Raw genomic sequence first — 19,342 nt, forward strand, 5'->3', positions numbered from 1 at the left:
ACTTTGATATTTTGTAAAGCAACAAATGTAGATATGCTAAGAACTTATATAGATTTCAAGAAAAAACTGCATCCCAGCTTTTTCATATAGGTGAAAAAGACTATTATTACTATCAACTTCGTTCTTTGCTCTTCTTTCTTCATCTTGCTGTTTTTTTTTTTAATTTTCCAACTATTTCAACTTTATTCTCGTCATATTTTGACTTTATTTCCATAATATTCTAACTTTTTCCTCAACCAAATCATCCAAAAATTGCAACTTTATTTTGTTTGGTTTCTTATAATATTCCGACTCATCTAATATTTCAACTCTGTGCTCCTAAAATGATATTTTTTTCTCGTAATATTGCGAGTATGTTCTCGTAAAATTGTGACTTTTTTTTCCCCGTTAGAAAACGCCTTTTTTCTCTTTTCTCTTAAATTACAGCTGTCTTTTTCCACTTCCACTGTTGTTTTTTGTAATTTTCCAACTATTTAAACTTTGTTCTTCAACATTTTTTTCTTGTAATATTATGACTTTATTCCCATTTTAGAACTTTTTCCCCAACCTAATTTTCCAAAAATTACAGATTTATTTAGTTTTGTTTATTTCTCATCATATTAGGACTTTTAAAAAAATGACATACTGTATATATTTTTTATATTTCAACTCTATGTCACTGAAATGATATTATTTTTCCTCATAATATTACAACTTTTTTCTTGTTAGAGTGCGACTTTTTTTAAATATTTTGACTTCTCATTAAATTACAGCCGTTTTTCCATTTCTGCTGTCTTTGTTGCATTTTCAAACAATTTTCTCTCGTAATTATGACTTTATTCCCCAAATATTATTTTAACATAACATTTCTTACGTGCGACGGAGTACTGGGGCCACATTGGAAAAAAAAATCTGAGATTACAAGAAAAAAGTTGTAAATTTACTAAAAAATAAGTCAATATTACGGCAATAAAGTCGTAATAGTATGTGTCATACGTGTCAGAGGGAAAATAGAGCATAGTTCTTCAGGAAGGAAGGAAATTTTCCTCTTGCTTCAGGCAAACTTTTATTTTTAACGTGGCAGCAAAACAAAGCAGTTGAGCACAAACAGATTAGCATGCTAGCCCTTGTCACTTCCGCCTTCCTTACACCGCCCCCTCCACATGCCCAAGGTGTAGGCCCCCCCTTTTCAGAGCTGTCTCAGGCAATGCCTGTTAATGACGAAGTACTAAAATAATAGGAGATTTTGAAAATAAATTGTAAATTTACGACAATAAAGTCAGAAATTTACGAGAAAAAAACACGTAACTTTATGCGACAGGCATTGCCTGAGACAGCTATGAAAGAGCTTATGTGACCTTTGGTCTTGGTCATAGGTAAAATGACAACTTTTTTCTTGTAAATTTAGGACTTTTTTTCCTCCTAAAATGACGACTTTATTCTCGTAAACGTCCGACATTTTTTCTTGTAGATTTCCGACGTTATTATCATAAATTTCTGACTTTATTCTCGTAATGCAGATGTTTTCTTTTAATGTGGCCCTAAAACTCCATCGTTCTCCCAACCTAATTTTTCAAAACTTAACATTTTATTTTTGTTTTGCTTCCATATTATGACTTTAAAAAAAAGTTTTCTTTAATATTTCAACTTTATGCTACTAAAATGACATTTTTCCTAATCATTTTACACCGTTATTCTCTTAATTTTTTTCCCCGTTCAAGACTTTTTCTTCTCTTAATATTTTTGCTTTATTCTTGTAAAATTACCGCTCTTTTTTTCCACTTTTGCTGTTGTTTTTTTTAAATTTCCAAACTATTTCAACCATTTTCGAGTAAATGTTCTTCTTGTAATTATGACTTCATTCCAAAATATTTCGACTTTACTCTGGTAACATTATAACTTTTCCGCAACCTATATAAATAAAATACATTTTCCTCTTGTAACTGACTTTTTTCTCTTGATATTTTGACTTTATTCTTATAAAATACTGGTGATTGTTACATTTTTGCTGTTAGTATTTGGTTTTTTTATCCTTATATTTTTAGAACGTGCCACCGGCCAATAAAAAAATTGTCCCCCAGGCCACTTTGGAGACCACTGCTGTCCAGTATGCATGATTTTGTGCACATTGCACAAATTTAGGCAGTAACATTTTACAAATACCCTTAGAATTAGCAATTAGCAATTAGCACAACAGACACTAATAGAAATGATCATTTTGTTACACAAAAATAACGTGTTCATTTTTGCCAAGTATAAAGATTGGGGACTGTGATATTTTGCTTAGCTTTTTAAGCCACATAAAAAAGGGAAAATGATTCAATGAAAACCTTTCCGTTCACAAAAATGAGAAAAAAGATAAATATGTGGCGTTAATTGTGGCGAAATGAATACTGACTCACTGTAGGTGCAAGCCTGGGTCTGTTTACCAAAGAGAAGATGAGGACCACAAAAAAGAAAAATAAAACACCAAATTTAAGTCAAATTTAAACTTTTGGCCACAATTTTACACTGGCGCCTCGACTGTCTGGGTGGATGGTCATTATTCCAAAATGAATATACATTTATATTAAATTCCACATAGTTATTTACAAAAAATAAAATACATTTCAAAAAGGTGTGTGTGTGTCTATTGTTTTTTTTTTTTTTATATTTCTGAATTTTTCTGCCTTCCACTGCCCATGCTGCACTTCACTAGATTTATGTTCATGAAGTACACCTGTAATATCAACAAAATACTGCAAAAATACGAATTAATCACTATAAGTACGAGAAATATTTTCAAAATACTGCCAGAAATTAGTTTGAAACACGTGTGTTGTATTTCCAACGTTCGCCAGAGGTCTTGAACGCACCTCTTCCCATTGACCAGGCATCCCTTCCGGTAGATGAGGTCAACTTTTCCCCAGATCCGCCATTTCAGTCCCGGAGTTTCTTGTTGCATATTACTTTGGGATTTAGGCGTCATTTCATCACACAAAACAGTTGTGTATAAGGGTTTTACTGTGCTACGATAACACATAAACCCTCAGCGCCTCGACGTTGCTCGCGAAAATCGCCTCAAGTCGTCATATTACACATTTTTTTTAATGCGGGGGGAGAGTCTCCGACCCAAAGTTTTTGTATGAGTTGCGGCTAAAGAGAGGCCTCAAGCCTCGGGCGGAATTGTTCAGCCATGGCGGGTCATTTTGACGCCGAAGACCGAGCGAGTTGGTACTGGGGGAGGCTGAGCCGCCAGGAAGCCGTCTCTCTGTTACAGGGGCAGCGGCATGGCGTTTTCCTGGTGAGGGATTCGATCACCAGCCCCGGGGACTACGTGCTGTCCGTGTCGGAGAACTCCAAAGTGTCCCATTATATCATCAACAGCATCAGTAATAATAATCGATTATCCGGCTCAGGTAATTTTACATGTTCTACTTTAACCCCTTTTCCTGATGTGCAAAATAGTACTTAAAAAATGCCGTCCCGACTTGCTTGCTATTGCTGTGCCCCCTCCCAGTTCCGCCTTCACGGTGTGCACTAAACCGCCATAGTGGAAAGTACAATTTGATCCGTTTGGCAGCATTTTGCCGTTTGAACTTGGCTACCCCTCAGAGGCTTGCACATATTTTGTTATTGCATTCCCTGCTTTGCATATCGGCGCATTGTAAACCTGCACCAGACTTTTATTTTAACCTAAATTGGAAGTTGTAAGAGTGGTGTAGCGCTGTGGTGCACTGCTAGCTAGTGGCCCATGTAGCATGACAGAAAACAACCGTTTACGCCATGACTGCAATAATTGTATCATAAGTAATGCAACGCACACATTAATTGAACCCGGAGGATGCAAATAGGCAGTGATTCTGATGAAATTATGTTGAGATTTTGAGTAAAGTGCCTCCGGACTGACATATTTCTGAATGCGCTTTGGTTTATGACGTCCCACTCCTGGCTATAAACCCAAACAGGCTTAATTCATTTTAGCACAAATGTAAGATTGAAGATTATTCTGGTGGCTGACTGCCCCGTTATTTTTTTTTGAATGGAACTAGGCAGGCTCTGCTGTCACAATTGGGGATGACTACTCAGTTTGGCTTCTGTGGAATGTCTGTCATCCTGCCTTCTTGCACACTCACAGCCCTACTTCCAGCTCCAACTCTGTGCTTTTTTTATTGCTCAACCTTTGGCCTTTCTGGGCTTTTTTGTGTACCTTTTCACATATCATGGAGCCGTATAGCCTTGTTTGGAGAAACGAGGTACTACAAGGTACTATTTCCAGTACGTATCTGTCAAGCAGACAAAAATAAACACACATGCTAATGTTGGCTCGCTCCACAGTCTCCACGTTGCTGCAGCATTTTCTTGCATCCCTCTCAGTCTCTTGTTTTGAAATTGGAGTTTTTGTGTAAAACAATGGGAAACCTTTTGGACGTAATCAACTTTCCACATGATCTATGAATCAAATGCAAAAATCCTCACATGCAATACATCGTTGGCCCATTGTGTCCTGTAATTGAGAAATGGATGTAGCCTGGCTAACTTTTCTAATGGGATGTCAGCCTTGGCACATATTACAAAATCTTCAACAAACTGTAATGCCCGTGCTTGTGATTAAGGAAGATGGAGTCACAGCTGCAATTCCAATTGCATTATTAATGTAAGATATTTTTGACACCCTTATTTTGTTTGCACGATTAAACAAATGTGACAAAGAGCGCTCTTATATTGAAGGTCGAAAGAGTGTTGAGGATGGAAATTTCCGGTTGATAGGAGCTGGGTGCAAGAGTGCACGTGCCCCTCGTCTTTTTTCGCTCAGAACCTGCACGTCGTCAGTGGGCATTTTAAAATAGTCCTTACATTAAAGCAGTAAAACACAACACGGTGAAAATATTTTCATCAGGCCTGAGTCGTGTGCGCACGTGCACACACACACACACACAGCTGCATTAGCATGCTCTGCTAAACTCAGCTAACCCCGCTTGCTTCCATTAACACTCCGTAACAGAGGAGTTTCCAAGGTTTTTCGCCGCTGTTTCGACATGTTTAGTAGTGTTTGTGATGAGATTCCGCCATGATGGGACATGTCTGCATGGTGGTGCTGCGTTTGTTCTTCCTGCGGGTGGAACGAGTCGAGTGGCAACCAGCTTTGAGGCGCATTACCGCACCTACCGTGTTGGAGTGTGGCCCAGAGTTACGAGCGTGATAGAGCAACCGGATCGGCCCGATCTCATGGCGGAAGCCGATATTATCCATTCTTCTAAATACAAGTCGATCTGATCGGGAAATCCCTAATTGTCTCGCGTGCGTCGTAGCTTAGCATGAGTGAAGACGAGAATGGATGTAAATAGTCGCAATGCGTAGGCCTGTCACAATGACAAATTTTACTGGGCGATAATTGTCCTACAAATTATTGACGATAAATGAAATTGCTGTCATTATTTTCAGACCATTTTTTCATGAATTTAATAATAATAAATGGCATAATAATGCAAGTACATCCTATCAAAAGCAAACTTTAATTTCTTGAGTATTTAACATTGTAATTGGAATGCCAAGAGCTTTTAAATAAAATACTTAAAACAAAAAGGACAAATGAAAATAAAATGGACTCTCAATGTCTTAACAAAATTGCACTTTCATAAAAATCCTAATCCTAATAGTTCTGATTTTGAATCAGTGTCTCTTACATTTGTCTGAATAAGGAAGGAGGAAAAAAACGGAGACATAACCCGGCAATACTCTGAAGTTCACATTGTGCGTCAAAGCTGACGTCAGCTCACACTTCCTTGATGCAGTAGATCATTGGACAATTTGGTCAAGTAATTCAGAAGCGGATGTCGCTTGGCTAACTTTTCTAATAAGATATCAGCCCCTGCAAACGTTTCTACAAAATCCTCAACAAATTGCAATGCTTGTGGTTAGGGAAGACGTAGTCACCAATGCAATTCCAATTGTAATGTAGCCAGGATGTTGGGCTTTTATTTTGAAGGCCAGAAGTGTATTGTGTATGTTAAGAATGTTTGATGACGCGTAAGACGAGCAGGGAACAAGAATAAACGTGCCCGTCGCTTTATTTCACTGAATACTAGAACAACGTCTGTGGGCATCGTAAAAGGCTCGCTTACATTAACAAGTGGTAAAAGACAACATGGTGTAAACACACTCGTAGAACCTCAGTCACGCACACACAGCCGCGCTACCATTCTTTGCTAAACTAAGCTAACCCAGCTAGCTTCCATTCACGCGCCGTAAGAGGAGTTTTTCCGCCAACTTTCTCCGGTGTCACCACGTTTAGTTCGGAAGTGGGATTAGTGTTTGGGATGACATTCCGCCACAATTGAGCGGTCCGCTGGGGAAATGCTTCCCCACACAAATGTTCCTTCTGGACACGATGACCTGTTTGGTACACGTGTGCACACGTCAATATATTAGGCTAGCCAAATTACTGAGTTTGTTTTTATTTATCGTGCGATTAATGGATTGATTGATTATGGTGACAGGCCTACCAATGCGTACGTTATAGCAATTCGATGTTTTATTTATTTATCGTATATTTATTGTGTAAAACTAAGACAGGAACAACATCAAATTAAAAACACTCAATGAATACAGACGCACCATCCACCAGTACAAGCCTGGACTTTGTTTTGCAAAGACAAGATTATACGTCGCTGTTTGCTAGTATGAATTAACTTGAGATTGTGCACAAATTCAACAAACAAATATTCAGTCAATAAGGTCATCAAATCTTACCTTTATGCATTCTCAATAGTATTAGCATTTTGGAGCAAATATGAGGTGAACAAAAAAAGGGAAAAATCCAGTATAGTGTCTGTGCAGCGGGAGAAAGTTAGATGGAATGGTGCGTTCAAGGACATTCAGCAAAGTGATACAGGTCGCCGCTCGCAACAAACATATGTAAAACTGGGGGATTTCTAACTGTATATTATTTTTGAATAAAATAATTAAAAAATTGATATCCACTTACATAAAATTTGATGTAGTTATTTGCAAATGATTTTATTTTTCAATGTTTTTTAAAAATCATTACGGCAGAAAGTTTGGGCGGTTGAGGAACCTGCCTTACAGCATGCTTGGGGGTATGATGAGCTCTTTTAGACATTTGAAAATACTGTAAGAAAGCTACTTTTATAGAATTGGCTTTTGTATTTTATAATGTAAGACTAATGTTGACGTCAACAAACAACCGTAGAATCAAATTGAATCGTTTTGTTTTTTAAATATCATTTTTGAATTCAGTTTGTAGCTTGTCTCTTGGCTGCAATGCTTCCAGTACGTGTTAGATACGTTTGTCCAATCAGAATTCAGCTTCAATGTGTTGCCATGTCGATCGAATCTGCCCAGGGCCTTCAGAATCAGTACTGGCCAGTGTCACTTCAACACTATTAGCAATGTTGCTGTTTATTTAACCAATCAGGTTTCAGGTTGACCTCACAAGGCCATGTCCTCTGATCGGTTGATGTCTGGCAGCTGATTCCCTAACACTCAAAGTTACCAGTGCGCCTGAATGGATCATCACATGAACTGCACAGTGCATACTTGATCCCGTTCCGACACAAAGAAAGGAGACAGACACGGTGTTGTTCATCTTGCTGTGTGCATTTTACGTACAAATAAGTGAGATTATATATATTATATATGGGGTATATTTTTTATATTTGTCAGACTGAGGAATAGGAAAAATATTGATTCCGAACAGCTCCAGATGATTTTGTAGTATAGATGTTTGGAGTTTGTACTTCTTTAGAGACAATGTATTGGAAGATAAAGGGATAACTGGGTTTCTTACTTTAGTAGGAATGGTATTCATCCCCAATTCTGTAATTCCATGCATTGTTATAATGCATTTTTGTGTATTATTGATGGTTTGTGTAATTGTGACGTGTTAGTGGTCGTATTAAGAGGTGGATTGGGTCCCCACTGAAGGCCCAGGTCCTAAATTCACTGCCCGCCACTGCTTTATTGCTTTACTTCCTGTTTCCTGTGTTCTACCCTAAACTAACTCAAGCCTGGTACACACCACAAAGCTATTTGGTCAGATGTTCAGCCCCATTCCATCCTTCCGATGGTCCCGTTTATCTGATGGATAGAAGAATATCCAGACCGATTGTTTTGTGGTTGTGAGGTTTTCGCCCCGGACACGATCGAAAAACAGTCGTGGGCGAATATTCTAAATGTTAAACAATATTTGCAATTGAAAATCCTGATCTGTGTGGTAAACGACAAGGACGGCTGAGTCTTGGATGGTGATTTGTCACATGAAATGACACAATAGCCAATCGGGAAGCAAAACAAATTAAAACTAGCAACCGGCTAGCGCAAGGGTGTCCAAACGTTTTCCAGCGAGGTCCGCATAGTTAAAAATGAAAGGATGCAAATTTGCCAACTTTGATATTTTGTGAAGCAGCACATATACTGTAGATATGCTAAGAAGTTATATATATTTCAAGAAAAAAACCTCATCTTAGCTTTGTGATACAGGCGAATTCCACTAAAATGACATTTTTTCTTATCCATCCATTTTCTATGCCGCTTATCATCACTAGTGTTGCAGGTATCTTGGAGCCTATTCCAGCTGACTTCGGGCGAGAGGCGGAGTACACCCTGGACTGGTCGCCAGTCAATCGCAGGCCACATATAGACAAACAACCGTTCACACTCATCTCATTCATACCTATGGACAGTTTAAAGTCTCCAATTAACCTAACATGCAGCGTTTTTTGTTTTTTTTTGGAATGTGGGAGGAAATCGGAGTACACGGAGAAAACCCACACATGCACGGGGAGAACATGCAAATTCCACACAGAGATGCCCAACGTGTGTGGCCAACATGCTAACCACTCATCCACCTTTTATTCTCTTAAAATTACAGCTGTTTTTTCCATTTCTGTTCCATTTTTAATTGTCCAACTATTAAAACTTTCTTCTTGTAAATTACAAATTTCAACTTTTTTTGTAATTTTTCTTCTCTTAATAGTATGACTTTATACTTTCTTTCATTATTATTATTTTGAGTTTGTTCTCGTAACATTGCAGCTTTTTTCCCAACCTCATATTCCAAAAAATACGACTTTGTTTGTTTTTTATATTATGCTTAAAAGTTTTTTTCTTTACTATTTCAACTCTATGCCACTAAAATGACATTTATCATCATTGATAAATAAATGACATTATTTTTCCTCCTAATATTACGAGTTTATTCTTGTGAAATTACAGTTTCTGTCTCGTTACAGTTATACCTCGTTTATCGCGGTCAATTGGTTCCAGATCCGACCACGGAAAGTGAAGTTCCGCGAAGTAGGATTCACAATTCCAGATAGAATATTTTTGTTGCTAGTGCATAGAAAATCTGTTTGACTTTCTAAATACAATCTTTACCATTATTAGAGCTCAGTAGACATGAAATAACACCCCTGTAGTCACCTTACACTCCTATTGTTCTTTGTTTACATCAAATTGTGCAACGGTAATGCGCAGACCACGGGATCCCTGCAGGGAAACAAGAGACAGCCATGGCTTTAACCATTAGAGAGCTAGTGAGCTCGTTAGCCTCCGATTTATTGACTGTATTCTAAACTTAAGGGAGTGGGGAAGAAGCCAAAAATTTACCACTTCCACACTAATGGGAGGATAACTTCTTTTCACTCCATCATGTCAGACATGCCATGGCTGATTTCATGCAGTGTAAAGGTAATCTAATGTCATGACTTGATAATGTAACATTAGTGATGCCCAGTGGCCAGAACACGACATATACCTTTTGTCTTTCAATATTTTCTGACAAATAATACACTGTAGTCAACCACAAACAGAAATCATTTATTTATTTAATCGAACCACAGTATTGCGAGTGACGACTGTAGTGTACATTACAACTTCAGGTGTCTGTCAGTACATCATCAAGTGATCCCCCCCCAACACACACACACACACACACACACACACACACACACACACACACACAAATCGAAATGTGTGTGCCGAGCTTAACGTGTTTCATCTGCCAGGTTTGGCTCCTCCGCGGTTTCGGATCGGTGATCAGGAGTTTGAGGCCCTGCCGTCCCTGCTTGAGTTCTACAAGATCCACTACCTGGACACCACTACCCTCATAGAGCCCATCAGCAAATCCAAGAACTCTGCATTTGTCAGCGCCTCCTCTGCCGGTGCCCCCCAGCAGCCCGAGGAGGCGGAGTTTGTCCGGGCGCTCTTTGACTTCCTGGGCAATGATGAGGAGGACCTGCCCTTCCGCAAGGGCGACATCCTGCGCGTGCTGGAAAAGCCCGAGGAGCAGTGGTGGAATGCCGCCAACCAGGAGGGGCGCGCCGGGATGATTCCTGTACCCTATGTGGAGAAGTACCGGCCCTCCTCGCCCACCGCCGGCGGCGGCCTGGGCGCCCCTGTTGTGGGCACTGGACAAGGGGGGCACGTCGGTGTTGCGCTGGCTAGTGCGGACGGAACGGGGGCCCCTCAGGGCAATGCACTGGGTGACCCAGGCCAGTACGCTCAGCCGGTGGTCAACACCCAGCTTCCCAACCTACAGAATGGGCCTGTCTACGCCCGGGCCGTTCAGAAAAGGGTGCCCAACGCCTACGACAAGACGGCGCTTGCACTCGAGGTAGCGCTTCTGCACTTTTTCACTCCTCTTTTCACTGTTGTGCCCTCATTTGCTTCTCTTCTTGTCCTCCCTGTCGTCGTTGTGTCAGCTGAGCTTGTAATGCTCATCAATGCCCGACTCACGCATGTGTGCATTTGCACAAAGTGTCCTTACAAATGTGAGCTGACAGCCACACACAGTGACACACTGACCAGCACATATCTGCACAGAATGCAACACTCGCTCATTGTGTCCCGTTTTCAGTGATGGAAGTGTCTCATTGTGTAGACTAGAGCAGCAGAGCATTCTGGGGACATATATACAGTATATTTTTCCACACCTTTTTGGCCTTTCCGCCACATATTCTTAGTCACTGAAAACTGACTATTAAGTACACAGTTTGCATAAATGTTCTATCCCGTTCTACAGTATTTCCCGTTTTACTTCATCTCTCTATGACCTCTGTTGTAGTCCAATGATGAATTGTAACACAGCTACGCATGCATCTTTAAACACCTTCCCTCTAATGGCCAAATGACACCTTTATGATATCATGCAGATTGAGTGCTCATTTGTAAGAAGCGTATAAGAGGGAGTTAGCACACCTAGCCCCAAATATATTTCCTAATATTGCAGTTAGAGCTACAACAATTATATCCAATTAATCGACAGCTATTTTTGTATTTGCTTCCTTGTGTTTGTGACGTAAAAATGTAAATATCCTTTCAAATTTCAGCCTCTCAAATGTGAATTAAAAAAAAAGTCTTAGTCATCCATGAAAACAGACCAATTATCTTTGGGTTTTCAGCAAAACAAACTATTCACACACATATCCTTTGACTTTGGACAACAATGATTGCCTCTTATCTGATATGTGGCGGACCAAAACCACTGTTTGCTGTGCAAATTGTGGATTGGCATTTGGCTACGTTTCCTGACAAAATTAATCATCGTCATTAATCCTTTAATACTTTTATTTAGTTTACATTTTTTCAAGTTTTAAAAAGTTTTTTCCTTTTTAAAGATTTGGTATTTTTTTGTAATATTTGCTCAACTCCCCATAGCTGACATCATGTTCTTCAGATCGCAAACCAGTTAAGACTGAATCAACAGCGCCTCTGCTGTTGCTGCCAAATTGTGCACTCCATTTTTACAAATTCACTAATCTACAATGGATTCCACTGAATATTTAATAATCGATAATATTGCCCATCCCTTATACTATTTTCAAAGATGCAAAGAAAAAATAAAATGTTTTTTTCTTTGTTTTTGCAGTGTTAACTATGGATGGGCATTTGACTACATTTCCTGGCAAAATTAATTAATGTGTTTTTTTTATATTTTTATATTTTATTTATTATTTACTTTAAATTGAAATTATAAATTTTTTTATCTGTCATATTTTGTCATATTTGCATAACTTCCCATAGCTGATGTCATGGTTTTCATTAGAAGGCAAACTGATTGAGACCGAATCAACAGCGCCTCTTCTGGTTGCAGCAAGTAGTGCACTCCATTTAGCCTCAATTGCTCAGTCTACTATTTGATTATTATCACCGTTCTTGGTGTAAACATTCCCCAAATCAGTGTTAATAATGAGCCATACACATCACGCATTTAATATATTGTTTTTTCAATATCATTCAACAGGTCGGAGACATGGTGAAAGTGACCAAGATCAATGTAAACGGCCAGTGGGAGGGCGAGTGCAAGGGCAAGCGAGGCCACTTCCCTTTCACTCACGTCCGACTGTTGGAGCAACACCACCCGGATGACGAGAGCTGAGATACGCTTTCATGTGTCACCTTCCACCTCGTTTTCGCTCATTTTTGCGGTGAAGGGGGGAAAAAACAAACACACACACACACAAAACTACAAAGAGAGTTAAACAGGTCCCGGACCCCCTTAGGGCCGAGGTAAAGGCATGTCGGATGAGATAAGCTTAAATTAAAATGCCTTCTCTTCAGATGGACGCTGGACTTGAGCTTTTCCAGAACAGAAACCATGAAAGTAATCAAGTCAGTCAAACCCAAATGAGACAATAACATTCAGTTTTTGTACATGCCTTTAATGATAAGGTATATAGATGACTTTCTTAGGTTGCTTATTATGATTGGGATTGCAAGTGCCCATCTTTTATCAGGTGAAAACAGCAACAGAAGTCTCACCCTGTTTTATTGTTTAAAATCCCTCATTACATGTGCTCGACATTAAACCAAAAGTGAACGTTTACACCTGTGGCTTACGGGTGGGCAACATTAAACTGCTAAAGGGGCCCAGACATGATTCATCAACTTTGCTTAAATATGTTATAAATAGTTTGTAATTATCTTCTACATTGTTCGATTTTTGAAAGCAAACGGTAAATTAGCAAAAAAAATACATTTATAGTTCATGGTGCCACCCATGACGAGCTAGCTCTGGCAGTTCAGGCTCATTTCCGGAAGTGACGCCATCGGAGTACTACCACTCTGGTACAAAAAACATGGCGGTGTACGAGACGGAGGATGTCTACGGTGATTATAGCGAATATTAGAGCGATGTGTCAATATTTTGAGGAGAAAAAGAAGAAACGTTTGGAGATGAAATAGAGACCTTGCATAACATGGACTTAAGCCTCAAGACATGGAGATGAAGATTGGACGTCTTCAAAACAAAGAATGGTTAGTATAAATTACTCTGGAGTTGCTTATCCTTCAATTACTGTTTTAAATTGGCATCTTAATGAGCGCAAAGGGGTCTTTATAGCCTCTTTTGTTTTATATTTCCCAGCTGTCGCCGGCCCCGCCGTCACCATATCACTGTGAAAAAGACGTTTCTATAACCTGTATAATACTTTGCAGACCTGTTACTATCGTGGAATAGTGTTTAGAAGACATTATGTAAAAAAAGACATGACTTACTGTTGTGTGGCAAATTTGACGTCGTTCTTGCCTGGTTGTTTTACTGTGTACCAGCAGAATAGCATTCTTTTTCAGAATGTGTGTATGCCGTACTTTCAAGCCAAATGCTTCTTGTAAAGGTATTCCTTCGAAGCAGTCATCAGTGACATGATGACTGCAAAAAACTGAACTAGAGGCGGGCTTCCATCTGTCTCTCGTTCTCTGCACTTAATCGTCCATTGTTTTCGTAAACCTGCCTCTTTTGGAAAACAAAACAAAACGTAAAGTATCACTCGGTTACTGTGAACATCCAGCAGCAACACGTTTTGGCATGACTACTATTTTGATGAAAAATATGCTAAACCCCGTTGCTGATCTACCTCGAGAAGCGTTTGTTTACTCTGCTTTAGCTGAGAGGTGTCACCCCAATGACGTCACTTCCGGAATGAGCCTGAACTGCAAAAGCTGGTTCATCACGGGTGGCGCCTTCAACTGTAAATGTTTTGCGAATTTACCGTTCACTCTAAAAAATCGAACAATGTACAAGATAATTAGAAACAATATATAACATATTTAAGCAAAGTTGACGAATCATGTCACGGACACTGTTAAGTCTTTTTCGCGTCCGAATGGGCCGAAAGCGAGACCTCAGTAGACTACAACCTCAGTTTACTTTACAAGTTTGGTGATCCCAGATTTGACAGGGCCAAATGATAAAACCCTGACATGCTACATTTTGTTTTGTTACCGTACCATACTCGGCCCATTATGTCGTTCCGGTGTGAAACAGAGAAATAGCGTTTTAAGAAACAAACAAAAGTGTATTCTCTTAAGTGCCACTGCATTTTCAGATCATTCTTTCCGCTCGTTTTATTGTCATTCAAGAGTAGCTAACTTCACAGGAACTCAAAAAAAGTAAAGACTTTTGCTTTGCAAACGGTTTTAAAATTGGTGAAGTTTGTTTCTGTGGTTTTATTGCAGCGGGAACTGGGCTGTTGGCGTGTCTGGCATTGCGGGAGTTGAAACATTTGCATAGGACTACAACTGACCAGCCAGACAGTGTTGCTTGAAAATCTTACCGTATTTTATTTAAGTGAATGTTGAGCCAAATGTATCCCATTGCACCTTTTTTACTGTCCAATCTGCTCGGTGCCAATCACCAAAAATGATGATGATCATTATTATTAAGGATTCTGGTGAACTAATGCTCTATTTCTATTACCTTGAACCACACCTGATGGACGTACAGTATATTACAGTATATATCCATCTTTCTCAACACATGGATTCATGCCCATTACTCAACATTTCATTGTACTCTAAGTTGGGAGTATTTGTTTGAAGGAGTATTAGGGCCACACTGGACGGAAAGGAAATGAGAATCAGTGGGGAAAATCCCATTGTGGCGAGTATAAAATTGTGAGTACAGGAACAATTTTACGTGAAGAAAGCCATATTGTTGCACAACGTTAAAGTTGCAGTTTTATTAGGTAAAAAGACGTAATGTCTGAATAAATGAATAAAATCGTAATTTTGAAAAAAAAGATTGATTTTGCACTTTTATTTTCAAAATGTAACGTTTTTTAATGCTAATTTTATGACTTGTGTTATAAAAATAAAAACATTAGTAGTAATACATTTCCATTCAAAGAAATTTGTCATAATATGATGATAATTGAATATAATTGTCAGTTTATGAGGATATGAGCTACTATTGTGACAATAGTCTGAATTTTTGTTGTACTGTGTGAAAATAGTTGTAACTTTATGAGGAAAAACGTATTGTGTGAGTGAAGTCTTTATTTTAGAGGAAACTGCATAATTGGTAATTATCTTAGTGCAGGCGTGTCCAAGCTTTTTCCAGCGAGGGCCACATAGTGAACAATGAAAGAATGCAACTTGGACACTTTGATATTTTGTAAAGCAACACATGTAGATATGCTAAGAAGTTATATGGATTTCCAGAAAAACTGCATTTCAGCTTTGTCATATACTGGAAAAAGCCCATTAGTATCAAATGTGCCCCCCCTCTCCCATTTTTGCTGTTTAAAAAAAAAAAATAAATTTCAATATTCATTTCCTAAATAATCTTTGTAAATTTTGTTCCCATAGTATAAGAACTTTTTCCCCAACCTAATTTTTCAAAAATGGCAAATTATTTTGTTTGTGTCTTATATAACGACTTAAAAAAAATAGCATTTAGAAAAAATATATATTTCAGCTGTATGCTACTAAAATGACATTGTTTTTCCAGTTTTATCAGTTCATCTTGTTATAAGACGTCTCGTTTTCTCTTTAATATTTTGACTTTATTCTCAATATTTTGACTTTATCCTCGCAAAATTACAGCTGTTTGTTCCATTTCTGCTGTTATTTTTTTGCCAACTATTTATACTTTCTTCTTGTAAATTTTCTTCTCGTAATATTATGACTTTATTCCCACAATGTAACGTTTTCCTCAACCAAATTTTCCGAAAATTACAACTTTATTTAGTTTTGTGTCTCATAATATTACCACTTAAAAAAAAAGTTTTTCTTTAATACTTCAACTATATGATACTAAAATTACCTCATAATATTATGCCCTTATTCTCATAAAATTCTGATTAGGTCTGTCATGATAATTGAATGATTAAAAAAATAAAATAAAATAAAATTTGCTTGCCTCGATAAATTGACATGTGCGTGCATGTTTTTGTTCTCTTTACCGCAAAGGCTGGATGACAAGACTGTTCACTCTACACATTGTTGAAGTTTTTATGAAGATATTGACGTATATGTTGAAGATATTTGTCTCCGTCGCTGTTAATTTCACATTGGCATTTGGATATTCGGCTCCGTAGTAACAGCGGTAGTTCCTCCTCGCTGTGCCCGGACTGCTCTCTATGGTGCGGGGAGCTCGCACAGGAGGATATAGTTGTGGATATATTTCCCCAGTGGACCGCTCATTCACAGGCTGGATGAGTTGTGCTTTCGTGCTTGTTAATGTAACCCAGCGTTTTTAGTTGGCCGCTGACTTTGTGCAAGTTGTGACAACAGCCACGACTTTAAGAAACACTCGATAGCTGTCTCACTTAGCCATAGTCGAAACACATTTTCAACACGCATCACTTCACACTTCTGGCCTTCAAAATAAGAGCGGCACATATCCTGTCTAATAGTGGTAATAAAATAAGTGCCATAAAAATAGCTTACATTAATTAAGCTATTACAATTGTATCTGCAATTTTATTTAAAAGCTCTTGACATTCCAATTACAATGTTAAATACTCGAGAAATTAAAGTTTATTGCTTTTGATATAATGTACAGTCTTCCCATGTGTCCATGAAGTAGCCAACTTAATTTTTTTTTACAATGATTATAGATGTTTAAAGGCTGTAAAACCCCTCACCATACACTTTATACACTTTTCTCAGACAGGCATAAACATTTTCTCACATTTCTCTCGTTTAAACACTCAAAGTTGAAACCTTTTTTTTTTAATTTTAATGATCAACCCACGAGGTTGGACACAGGAAGTTATTCAGTGACTCACCCGTATTTCAATCCTGTCTCTTCCTCCTAGCGCCGCTCCGCTGAAGCGTTTTTGTATCCTTGTTAAAACATTGCTGCAGTACTCCTCCTCCTCTTCAAACCGAAGATTCGTTTATTCCGTATTGGCGCCCTACAGCCGCGTAACTTCTACCTTCCTTCAGCGTGTCCACAAGTCCAACTGTTTTTGCTGTGGTTGGCGTCCTCTGCCTTTTGGGTACAGGACGTTTTGTCGACTTTGCGGGTTTTGTCGGGGAGAAAACTTGCAAGTCACACTGCAAGACAAGCTGTTTGGTAGCGATAAACACAACAGGAGACACGGCCGTGCGGGCCAGCATGTAGGAGATTGATTGACTATGTTCTACAGCTAATCAGGTTGCAAAGAGCAATGGGTGTTTATGTGCTGTAAAAAAAGAAAGCACTAAAATTGCACTAAAAACCCGCGAAACTGCGAGACCGCGAAAGTTGAACCGCGATTGAGCGAGGGAACACTGTACTTGTATTATTTTGCCAAACAATTTATGAAAAAATTGACTCAAAAAACGTCAATCATATCGATTATCGACAATAATTTGTAGGACAATTATCAGAAAATTATCGGAAATTGACAAAAATAGAGTTGTACATTTATGAGAAAAAAACTCGTAATATTAGGAGAATGAAGTCGTAATAGTACGAGAATAAAGTTGTAATAGTACGAGAATAGAGTCGTAACATTACGAGAATAAAATTGTAAACGTACGAGTATAAAGTCGGAATATTACGAGAATAAAGTCATATAAATTTACGAAAAAGAAAGTCATAAGATTACGTGTCAAAGGAAAATAGAGCATAGTTCTATTTTCTTTTGGTCCGGCGACTAACTTCAGGAAGGAAGGAAGGAAACTTTCCTCTTTGCTTCAGGCAAGCTTTTATGTATAACATGGCAGCAAAACAGAGCAGTTGAGCACAAACATAACGAGCATGTCTAACCCTTCTCCCGCATGTGGCGCTCACACTTCTGCCTTTCTTACCCCGCCACATCCAAAGGTCACACAAGTCCCCCATTTTCATAGTTGTCTCAGGCAATGCCTGTAACATATAGTTAGGAGTTGTTTCTCGTAAATGTACTACTGTATTCTCATAGTATTACAAGTTTTTTCTCGTAAATGTACGACTTTATTCTCATAACATTACAAGTTTTTTTTCTCATAAATTTATGACTCTATTCTCCTAATGAGATTTTTTGTCGTAAAATTACGACTTTATTCTTGTAAATTTACGACTTTATTCTCATAACATTGCAAGTTTTTTTTTCTCGTGAATTTATGACTTTATTCTCAGAAATTTATGACTTCATTTTCAAAATCTCAGATTAGTTTATTTTTCTCAATGTGGCCCTAATACTTTGTCATATTTATGGCTTAAATTGATTTGTTGATTTCCTTTTATCCAGTGTGGCTCTAGCACTCCTTTAAATGTTGGAGCTTCTTGTGCTGCTAAATGCGGACCTTAATGTGATCAAGTAAGTATGTCTTTTTGGCCGAGTGAACACTTAAAAAAAAAAAACAACAACAAACAAACAAACAAAAAAAACTCTGGTTCCTTCGGAGGTACTTAATGAGGAATTGCAGTAAACTTGATGAAAGAACATTATTCACAGTTAAATGGCATTATAGCAACTGGGATGTAAATGTTGAAAAAACACTTATGTGTACTGTATGTATGATCTGTTAACATGCACCTTAATGCCCATACTGGTTTCAAAAGTCTTCATGTCCAAAAAAAAAAAAAAAAAAAGAGTATTTTTCAGATATTTTCACACCACAGTTTCATTAAGACCAGAAACAAGCAAAAAAAAATTTTTTTTTGTACATTATGTTAGTGTTATGAAAATATATTTCAAGAAAATACCTTTTTTATTTTTCTGTATCGTGTTATGTGTCAATAATATACCTAGTCAATAAAAATGTACCAACTTGACCGTTTGGTGTCAGTTTCTTGGGCTTGTTTTTATTGCGCTGACATCTTACAAAGGATCAAATTTGTACGTCATTATTTAACCGTAAAAACAAACAAATACTTTTACACCAGTTCTGCATCAATAATCTATCTGTTCTTTTTTTTTTTGGTCATTTTACATAGCAGGAAATACTTTTTCAGACGGCAAACTAATAGAGAGTGACTCAACAACGCCTCTGCTGCTTTGTGGGTACCACACCATCGACATTATCAATTATTTTTAAGCATTAGTTTTTATTACGGTTTCACAGCGAACATAGGGATGGCACTACATTTCGTTGACTGTGTGGAAAACTTGTGAAAAAAATGCCTTTTTAAAAATGTTTATGCTGTGATGTGTTAATAGTACAGTTG

At 38.1% G+C, this 19,342-nt stretch overlaps 1 protein-coding gene across 3 annotated transcripts; it reads left to right on the forward strand.

Moving 5' to 3' along the window:
* The first annotated feature begins 2,872 nt into the window (after positions 1–2,872).
* LOC129168872 (adapter molecule crk-like) lies at positions 2,873–18,943 on the forward strand. Of its 3 annotated transcripts, none has more exons than XM_054754635.1 (3): positions 2,873–3,377; positions 9,987–10,594; positions 12,224–18,943. In XM_054754635.1, the coding sequence occupies exons 1-3, from the start codon at positions 3,155–3,157 to the stop codon at positions 12,356–12,358; spliced, it is 966 nt and encodes a 321-aa protein (XP_054610610.1). In that variant the 5' UTR covers positions 2,873–3,154; the 3' UTR covers positions 12,359–18,943. The 3 variants fall into 3 exon arrangements, with proteins under 3 accessions (XP_054610610.1, XP_054610611.1, XP_054610612.1); XM_054754636.1 differs by lacking the exon at positions 2,873–3,377 and adding an exon at positions 3,449–4,236; XM_054754637.1 differs by lacking the exon at positions 2,873–3,377 and adding an exon at positions 3,449–4,224.
* Positions 18,944–19,342: the final 399 nt, after the last annotated feature.

This window comes from Dunckerocampus dactyliophorus, chromosome 16 (genome assembly GCF_027744805.1).
Source record: "Dunckerocampus dactyliophorus isolate RoL2022-P2 chromosome 16, RoL_Ddac_1.1, whole genome shotgun sequence".
NCBI lineage: Eukaryota > Metazoa > Chordata > Actinopteri > Syngnathiformes > Syngnathidae > Dunckerocampus > Dunckerocampus dactyliophorus.

What these genes read in the sequence shown, in the direction of transcription:
- LOC129168872 (XM_054754635.1), top strand. Translation starts at nt 3,155, where the DNA reads ATGGCGGGTCATTTTGACGCCGAAGACCGAGCGAGTTGGTACTGGGGG. An exon ending in TAATCGATTATCCGGCTCAG is followed by an intron (nt 3,378 to 9,986) that starts GTAATTTTACAT and finishes TTCATCTGCCAG; the next exon opens with GTTTGGCTCCTCCGCGGTTT. An exon ending in AGACGGCGCTTGCACTCGAG is followed by an intron (nt 10,595 to 12,223) that starts GTAGCGCTTCTG and finishes ATCATTCAACAG; the next exon opens with GTCGGAGACATGGTGAAAGT.